This window comes from Macrobrachium nipponense, chromosome 1 (genome assembly GCF_015104395.2).
Source record: "Macrobrachium nipponense isolate FS-2020 chromosome 1, ASM1510439v2, whole genome shotgun sequence".
Classification (NCBI taxonomy): domain Eukaryota; kingdom Metazoa; phylum Arthropoda; class Malacostraca; order Decapoda; family Palaemonidae; genus Macrobrachium; species Macrobrachium nipponense.
Window position 1 is genome coordinate 66,275,377 of NC_087200.1, and position 10,549 is coordinate 66,285,925.

Below are 10,549 nucleotides of genomic sequence, written 5' to 3' on the forward strand. Positions count from 1 at the left end.
GAAGGATGTCATTAATGATATGTGCTTTGACATAAATTATATCTGTAGGGATTTGGCATTTACTCGCAACCGTGAGAAGTTCCTGCTTTTTAGCCAAATGCAAGGTTAACAATTCCTTTCTAGGATTAGCCAAGAATTTCTCTAGATCGAAAGGCATGATTTTTGTTAAGGTAAGAAGGTTTAACATTTAAATCTAAACTTATCCTGAATGAGCTGATTAAGTTACGGTATTACAGCTTACAAACATTATTACACTAAATACAGAATTTGTAGCACAAACCAATTATTTAACAAGGTTGTTAATAATCAGATACTGCAATTGTCGTGTACGAGTTTACGTCCGTTTTAACACAAAATGAAGTGTAGGCGAGACTGATAACCGCAACATGAGGGTTCAAAATGAACTGAATGGCCAGGATGGCTTAAGTTTGTCCAATGATCATTAAGTGATTAGACCGATAACGAAAGCGCGAACCCCATAAAGGATTTGACGGGCGAGGATGGCTTTTACGTCGATGTCCAAGAATAAAAGGAGGTTGGACGGATAACGAAAGCATGATACCCAGAATTAACAGAAGGGATTTCGAAAAATCCGAAGGGTCAAGTAGGCTAATGAATGACGCCGGAGGTAACACAAAACTAGCGTATTTCGGACTATTTGTAGCGAGAGTAACCCTTAATTGCTGCTCGTAATACGGGGCGGGCAAAAAGAAAGCACAAAGAAGGCTGTAGTACCCAGCGGACTAACGATTGTCGACAGCTATTCCTCCATATTACCAATGCCTGAGCGAGCGAGTGAGGAGTATACTTCCACTATAACAACAAAACGTTAACAATGACGAATGAGGATTAAGAGCAGTGTTGCAAAATCTTACGGTTTGTATTTCACTGGTTCTGTGCGCGTTCTTAAACCACTAAACCATTCAATTCACTTTCACAATCCCGGACAGGCCCCAATTTTGTCACCTCTGCGATGGAATCTCTCAGGTCTTAAGAGAATTTTTAACGTACCTTAGCTTAGTATCTTACAAAGAACCATTATTACTTAAACAATGACAAAGAAAACACTGCTCACTAATTTATCTATAATATAACACCAATAAATCAACAATTACGTAAACTAGATATCAAAACACCAACACGAACATTAATTAAATATTCCACAATATAGTTACGACTTACGGTACTGAATAGCAAGTAAGAACAATATAATATTCACAAATGTTACCGTTAGTAGTTGGAAGTATACTCCTACTTCATCCCGATAGTTAAGGTCTGAAGAAAGGTTTGAAAATACAAAAGCAAGGAGCACAGAGTGGAAGTAGGTTGCGAAGCAAAAGAGATGAAATACTCAAAATAGGGAAAATTACACATTGTTGAAAATAAATATATAATATATATATGTATAGATATAGGATATCATATAGAAAATCTATATATATATATATATATATATATATATTATATATATACTATACTATATATATATATATATACATATATATATATATATATATATATATATATATATATATGTATAGATATAGATGATAGGATATTATATATTACAAAAAAGATAAATACATATATCCTATATATATATATAATATATATATATATATATATATATATATATATATATATATATATATATATATATATATATATATATATATATATATATATATATATACATATATATATTATATATATATATACAATATATATATATAGAATAATATATTATATATAGCTACGTTTATTGATCTTCTTGTCTACCCAGCATTTAGTTAAATATTTTGATTTGTAAAAAGGCAGCCATATTCCTCCAAATATCAGCTGATTTAGGCAGGAAACCAAAGCTACCCAGCCAGAGATAGGAATTTCGTGATAGAAGGGGGAAAATAGACTCTTGTCAGCTTTAGGGACGTATCCCAAAGGGAAGGATGTAGGTAGACTGGTACTTATTAGGCCTACGTCTTAAGCTCCTTTTTCCTGTGAACCCTCTGCTGGCTGTATGTTTTGTTTCCAGGATGCCTTGCTCTTGGGAGGTTAAGCTGACCCCCAACACCTAGGAAACACACCTGCCTTCGCCCTCAGTCAGCTCCAGTCGTGACCTCGGACGGATGTCCAGCCAGCCAGCCCCCCACACTTAGGCCTAACGGCGTCACTGGCGCGCCCAGATCTGAGACAAAGCCAGGCCGCATTTCTACAAAGATCCACTGATCATGGCATCCAGGTATGTCTTGTGAAGCAGCATATTGCCAGTTCCTTACCTCCTAATTTTCATAAATCAAACTTCTAACTCATCCCATTGTTCCTCTCACTGCCTCATGGCCTCATGCTTCCCCTTGTGTGATCGTCCCAGACAAATGAAGTCATTGCATACCTCAGTTAAACACTAGAGTGCCTTTTCCCCAGTGTTAGAGAACTGAATAATCGTAACTTGTGCAAGAAGTCCTTTTTTTTTATCTTGTCTAATCTGGGATCTTTTTCCAGATTTCCTGAGTCACATGTCCAAGTCTGTCCGCCCGCAAGTGTTGCATTACCGCAAGATTTCGAAACCAGCTTTTACGTGAATCTCATTTTGAGCCAACTATCATACCCTTGAGAGATATTAATAGTCCACGTGGGGACCAGTTGCATTTACTTGCACTGGCTGTTAAGCAGCCTCTTGTAAATAAATAGATGTAAAGTAATTAGCTGAGTTTCTGGCGACCTTTTCCTCTAGAGTAAATGTTCACTTTAAATCCTTTTTACGGTAAGTTCAAGTAATTTACTCTGTTTTTCCCTCAACTATTCCTGTTTACGTATTGGAGCCCTTTCAAGGCCGGGCTTCATACGTAAAAATATATATATAGTATATATATATATATATATATATATATATATATATATATATACATATATGTGTGTGTGTGTGTTTGGTGAATCTGAGAAAACAATTGCGAAAAATCCGGGAGCAAATTATCCAGCAAATTAGCCCTTAAAATGAAAATCATATAAATATGACTTTTAAACAATTAAAAAAGATTATTTTTGATAAGGGGCAAAATCATTTTATTCCTAAGCCAGTAGGATACGAGGAGGTTCATTTCAGTCCTAAGCGGGAAACAAATGACTGATACATAATGATAAAATTGAAACTGTTTTCTGTTTATATCAGGAAAATAATTTATCTCCACCTTAAATTCGAGGGTGAAAAATACTTACTAATGAGATTATTACTTTCTGAAGCAAGAGTTGAAAAATAGTTGATTGTTGAGAACGTTGCTTTGACCTTCGCATAAATTAGTCACTGTCAAGATAAGTTCTATTTTCATCAACACGCGAAAACAGAAAATGCTGCCGGCGATTGTTTGTAATTTTCCTTTAGACGGAGAGAGAGAGAGAGAGAGAGAGAGAGAGAGAGAGAGAGATAAGAAATTTATTGGACGTTACATTTAAAAAGTGTTGTATGTGTATATTTAATAAAAAGTAAAAACTCTCTGTCTCTGTCACCCTCCAACTCCTTTTGTCAGGTCTAGCGTTTCCTTTTCTTTCTTTCTCTCTCACTTTTTATAAAGTCTATTTTCCCTTTTTTCTCTCTCTCTCACGCTTTTTGTCAAGTCTCTCTCTTTATCTCCCTCTCTCTCTGTCTCCCTGCTATTCGAATACGTGGGTACATCTGTGAGCGTGATTGCGTGGGTTCGTTCTTACAAAGTGAGCCAATTACCTTCATCTGAAATAAAATGTGAAACGTTTGATCATCTCTTGGAACAAAACCGTGGCTCTCTCAGACACCTAAGAGACGTAGAGACATGCTCGCTTTATTCATCGAACGGAGATTCTGCGTCGTTGGAACCGCTTATCACTTCTCGTTTATCTAAAACATGACACCATAGCCTGTTTAGGCACAAACGTATCGGAAGTATCAAAACCACTAACGTAAGGTTTAGGGATCTTTCCTAGATAGTGACCCACAACGGTTTCAACCTTATATGTATCCACCTTTGTGGTGTGTTTAGCAATAGCCCATTTACCGCAAAAACATAAACTAAAGACCGTAAATTTCATACAGATAATGGCCCCTCAGAAATGTTAGTCCTACATATCAGTTCCTCCTTTGTTTATCAAGAGACACTGATGCTAGTCCTACTGGCCAGAGAGGTTATGTTATCAGTTCATCCTTCTGCTATAACAATACAAACAAGTTTTCAATAACAGGTGACAGCAGAACATATTTGCTTGCATGTATTACGTATGGTGTAGGTTTCCAAAGGCTGTTCTTATAGTATAATTAATACAGATAGAATTCGTGTGGTTTAAGATTTCATAAAAATGGAAATCTCTTGAAAAAGACCATGTCGAAACAACGGCAACTACTATGCTTTGGATAATCCGAATTGGGAAAATTTTGATTTATATAATGAAATATATACGTATATATATATATATATATATATATATATATATATATATATATATATATATATATATATATATATATATATCATTCGAGCTACAAATGTCCTTTAATATCTAATTTGCTCTACCTCGGAATTGATATATTTTCATATATGTACCGAGGGGTAATTTTTTAGTTGATAATAATTTCGTTCCCCCATGGGATCGAACCACCGTCAGTTGGACGGGGAACGAAATTATTATCAACTAAAAAATTCCCCCTCGGTACATATATGAAAATATATGAATTCCGAGGTAGAGCGAATTAGATATTAAAGGACATTTGTAGCTCGAAATGATTTATATGAATCACGGTGATGTGATAAGTATTCATATATATATATATATATATATATATATATATATATATATATATATATATATATATATGAGGACCAAAAAAAAAAATCACCAAAATTTTAGAACATTTCCAAACAAAACAAAATTACATCAGGGTACTCACCAAGCACTCTCCTAATACCTTGTGGGTCCGCCTTTGCGAAGTATGACCTCCTTCAGCCGATTAGGGACCGATGAAAGATTTTGTATGACGCCTGGGCGGATCTTAGCCCAGGCCTCACGCAGTTCGGCCTCCATCTTTGGAAGGGTCGAGATGTCTATCTAAACAAAACACAACTTCCATATCTAGTATTTGGGATATATGACCACTTATCCTTGGTTTGCACTGAAAAAAAAAAGTTGAAATCATATTTACTATGAAAACAGTCTTGAAACATTTTATTTTCCATTTTCTAGTGCTATAAAAAATTTTATTATGAAAACGAGTTGAATGTTTTATTTTTCCCATAATCTATACATGTTAAGTGATAACTGTATAAATTTAAAAAAAATAAAAAAATTAAGCTCCACAGAAATTCAGAAAATAAGGCGTCCCAATGAACAGGACCTAAAAACGCAATACTAGTAAAGTTACCCCCTTCAGCCCTAAAACATTTTTTTTTCTTCTCCCAAATATTTTTTTTTATAAACTTGAGACTCACTGAGCATTTCTTATCAAGAACTTGGACTCGTTTTCATATTTCATGCCCGAAAAAAAGGATTTTTTTTTTATTTTTCTTTTTTTTTGTTTTTGGCATTAGCTGTAATTTTTGGTTTATGACTTCGAACTCATTTTTATTAGAGTATGCTTTTGTATGGATGTTTATCTATTTGCAAAAAAGGAAAACTTCATGAAAAATAGAAAAAACTAAGGAAGCTGCAGTTATTGTTTGTCTGTATGGTGTTTTTACGTTGCATGGAACCAGTGGTTATTCAGCAACGGGACCAACGGCTTTACGTGACTTCCGAACCACGTCGAGAGTGAACTTTTATCACCAGAAATACACATCCCTAACCCCTCAGTGGAATGCCCGAGAATCGAACTCGCGGCCACCGAAGTAGTAGTCCAAGACCATACCGATCACGCCACTGAGGCGCATCAAGCAGCAGTTAGTCAAAGTTAATGAAAAAAAAGTGTAACGCAGCGCAAACCTTTTCCTTAACGAGCCACGTGCTGTTTAAGGGCCATGGCCCACAAGTTCTCGATCGGATGAAGGTCAGGCGACTGACTATCCTGGCAAATCCCCGATATAACCGATTCTACAATCGTCAAACCACCCTCTTACTAACTTTGAAGTTTGAGCGGGAGCCCTGTCCTGCTGGAACACAGACGAGTTTGGGTGAATGCATCGTCTAGTCAGGACCCACTTAGACAGATCAGACGGACAGAGAACTGATTTACGCTCTCTCTGCGCAGTGACGTCAGCTGATCCCCATCTCACCTGCCTATGCCCTCTCCCTCTCTCTCCTGCCTGCTCCCTCTCCCTCCCTCTTGATTGATTTGGATAGCCTAGATTAACAGACAGCATATTTATATGTCTATAGTATATTTCTGAAAGAGGAATAAATATATAACTCTTACATTACTGTAAAGTTTATTTACACATTTTATATACAAATGATGTACATACACAAGTTAACAGTTATGTTTGCTTGTTCTTTCATATGTTTTTTACTTTCACTTCTGCAAGTCTTGTTTTTTTTCTTATTTATCCTAATATCGTTATTTAACTTTCTAATTTAAAGAACACTGATATTTTGGCAAAGAAGGCTATGTTATCATTTGGTAAATCAACTCCTGTACATTCAATTTCGGATACAATTTTTTTTAAGTCCTGTTGACTGACTCCATGCACAGTTTGAAATACTTTCCACATTGTAGTTAATTAAGAATAAAATTACTCTAAGGGAGATACAGTTCACCTTCGTTTACTTCATCTGTCCACCTCTTTTCCTTGGTCACGCATTCACTAGCTTTTTTACCTAAGTGAGGATATTTTACACAAAACTTCCTTGCAATATGCCCACCAATGCATCTAAGAGATTCTTCTTCTATAACTACATCAATTGATATACATCCATGTTCATCATCGCCAATCTCATTATCTACATCCTTTTCCAGCTCACACCCAACATCCAAGTCTTTGAAACAGTTACTAGTAATGTAAAGTTTGGCTGCTAGATCTCTTTCACAGAGAGTCTACCTTTATTATTTGTTTTCATCATGCCATCACTTGTAGATAGACAGTCATAATTATAAGAAGTTACGTTTGCCTTTTCCGATAGTAGAGCAACATCTTTTCCCTAGAGTAATCTCTTTAACCTGAATTTTACAGTAAGAGCATTAGGGTGCTCATATGGCCCGCGCATTTGTTGTGTGCACCCAAATAAATATTCCAATTATCTTGATTTTATTTTCTAGTCAAAATGTTTTGTATACTGACAGACTTACGCAGCATATTGTGCAAGCCAATTAGTGAGTGAGAAGATAAGACTACACCTTTCTGAAACATATATAGCCCTTTACACTGTGAATCTTTTACTCTCATTGTTAACACTACTTCCGCCATTCTATGCAGAACATTTATTTGGTCACATAAGTTGACACCAAATGCATTATGCGACTGTTTGTCCCCAAACTTATGAGAAGAATTCATTAGTTCAAACCACTGATCCATCATGTTGATGAACTCAGCAGTTTCCTTCCAGTACCTATTCACCAACAGCCCCTTTTCTCCAAGATATGAAATTGAACCAGAGCATGTATTTGAAAAAAGTTGGGTTGCAAATTTAACTTGCTGTCGCTGATGACCAGATACATTCAAATGCATTTCACTAAGTTAATATGCTAAACCATACTCGGTCTTCATCACTGCTAACATTTCCCTGATACAGGCATCAGATATGAAACCCAGAATCAACAAGATTATTCCTTATTAGTTCAACAAAAGCAGTAAAAGTAATGACACATTTGCATAATTACACCGTTCAAACAGTTCAACAAAACATACAAAAATTGCTGTACATTGCTATAAATACATAACAATTCCTCAAACACGACACCTCCCTCCAATAAAACCTGTAACAAAGCTTTAAGCACACAACACACACACACGCACACACTAATACATAGTAATGCATTATAGTTTAATCACCTTGAGGCATAAGGAGAGATGGAATGCATCATCCTTTAATGTTCATTGTCGCTTAGGAGTATCGATTCCAAGGAGTCTGGATTTCATGTAATCTTTGTAGTCAGTGTCAGTAAAATGCACAGAGCATACCGCTGCATTATCAGCGTTTGCGCTATCAGTGCGACAACAGCAATGAATCCATCGTAGTCTTAAGTTCTTTTGCCCTTGGAAAACGAAAGTATTGCACTTCTGATCCTGATGTCTTTCTTCTTGTATTATAGCACGCATATACTGAACAGTTGTTTGGCATATCTCCAGAATTGAAGTATGCCTAGTGGAAAAAGATTATAATGAAAAGGTGTACACACGAGGGTGACTTGGGTCAGGCTGATGAACAAGACTGCAAGTCAGTGCATGTAGAAGCTCAGCTGGCGTCATCACTCATTCCTGCTGCGTGCTCTACCTGCACACCATCTGACTTGTCTAAGTGGATCCTGGGTGTAGTAAACTTCCTTAGTGACACTCGTATTTTTTTATAATATGACAAGGTAACTCACACTACAGTATGCAAACCCAGCCCAGACCAACCATAATATATGGGGGTTGCTTAACGGTGGGGGCAAGGTGCAGAGGTCGAGTGGGTCACTATCAGTACGTGACCCGACCTGTCTTCCCTTAGAACCAGATACATAAAAGGTAGATTCATCGCTCCATAATACCTTCCTCCAATACTCATCAGTACATGATGGGTATTTCTTAGCAAAGACGAGACATTTCAGCTTCTGTCGCTGGGTTGAAAGAGGTTTCTTGCGGGCAGCAACCCTTTTGTAACCCAGCTGCTTCTGTAAAATGTGACGAACAGTCCTGGTTGATGCTTCTCCCAAAGCTTGGGGGTTTTGTTCTTGCAACTCCTTCCAGGTGAGGCTAGGAATTCTGTGTCAAATGGGGCAGGTATTATCATACACCTTCGGCTCCCTTAACGGGCTACGGCAAGGGGGCATTCTCTCTCTCCATACTTGTTTAACCCTTAAACGCCGACTGGACGTATTTTACGTTGACATTTTTTGTCTCTCGGGTGCCGACTGGACGTATTTTACGTCGACATACAAAATTTTTTGTTTTTTTAAAAATTTGCGGAAAAATCTTTTAGGCCTACCAGCCAAAAACTCTTGAATCACGCGCCTTGGGGGATGCTGGGAGTTCACGGATCAAGGTGTTGTTTTGTTTACAATCGTTACGCAGGCGCGCAAGCGCGAATTTCTTTCTTGCCGCTAAAAAGATCTGTGACAAATCTTGGAAATTATTTCGTCACTTTGACATAATTTTGTACCATTTTAAATTAGCCGTTACATGGAGTATTATATATGAAAATGTTCGCATTTTTATGAAGAATACAACAAAAAAGACTCATGATTGTAGCTTTTATCAGTTTTGATATATTTTACATATAAATAACGATAAGTGCCCAAAATTCAACCTTTGGTCAACTTTGACTCTATCGAAATGGTCGAAAACGCGATTGTAAGCTAAAACTCTAATATTTTAGTAATATTCAATCATTTAACTTAATTTTGCAATAACTAATTGGAAGTCTCTAGCACAATATTTCGATTTATGGTGAATTTATGAAAAAAAACTTTTTCCTACTAGTCGCGCGGTAACTCTTCCGAAAAAATCATGCATGCGATTGTGGTAATGTTTGCACCATTTTAAATTAGCCGTTACATAAAGTTTTATATATGAAAATGTGCGCAATTTCATGCACAATACAAATAAAAACAACCCATGTTGTAGCTTTTATCAATTTTGAAATATTTCATATTAAAAATGATAAGTGACAGATTTCAACTTCGGTCAACTTTGACTCTACCGAAATGGTCGAAAAACGCAATGTAAGCTAAACCGCTTATATTCTAGTAATATTCAAGCATTTACCTTCAGTTTGCAACAAATTGGAAGTCTCTAGCACAATATTTCGATTTATGGTGAATTTATGAAAAAAATAACATTTTCTTTACGTCCGCGCAGTAACTCTTCCGAAAAAATCATACGTGCGATTGTGGTAATGTTTGCACCATTTTAAATTAGCCGTTACATAAAGTTTTATATATGAAAATGTGCGCAATTTCATGTAGAATACAACAAAAAAATAATTGAAGGTTGTAGCTTTTCTAATTTTTGAAATATTTGCATATAAATCACGATAAATAGAAAAAAAACCACGTTCGGTCAACTTTGACTCTACCGAAATGGTCGAAAAACGCAATTGTAAGCTAAAACTCTTACAGTCTAGTAATATTCAGTCATTTATCTTCATCGTTGAAACAAAATTCGAGTCTCTACCACAATATTTAGATTTATGGTGAATTTAAAAAAAAAATCTTTCCTTCCCTCAGCACGCGGATTCTCCGCCACAAATCTCCGAAATGCGTTACGTTCCATTCTCGGAATATTTGCTCCGTTTCATATTAGGCATTTCATAGAGTTTTATATATGAAAATGTGCGCAATTTCATGTAGAATAAAACGAAAAATATTTGAAGGTTGTAGCTTTTGTTATTTCCGAAATAATTGCATATAAAAAAATATATATATAAAAAATTCGACATTCGGTCAACTTTACCTAGTCAG

The 10,549-nt window shown here is 36.0% G+C and overlaps 1 protein-coding gene across 1 annotated transcript in view; it reads left to right on the plus strand.

Annotated features, from left to right (window-relative positions):
• The first annotated feature begins 386 nt into the window (after positions 1 to 386).
• Positions 387 to 10,549, plus strand: part of LOC135218806 (proline-rich proteoglycan 2-like) — an 18,364-nt gene continuing 8,201 nt past the window's right edge. Inside the window, exon 1 of the mRNA XM_064255254.1 lies at positions 387 to 426. Within this exon, the coding sequence (XP_064111324.1) occupies positions 387 to 426 (40 nt within the window). The remainder of the gene's footprint in view (positions 427 to 10,549) is intronic.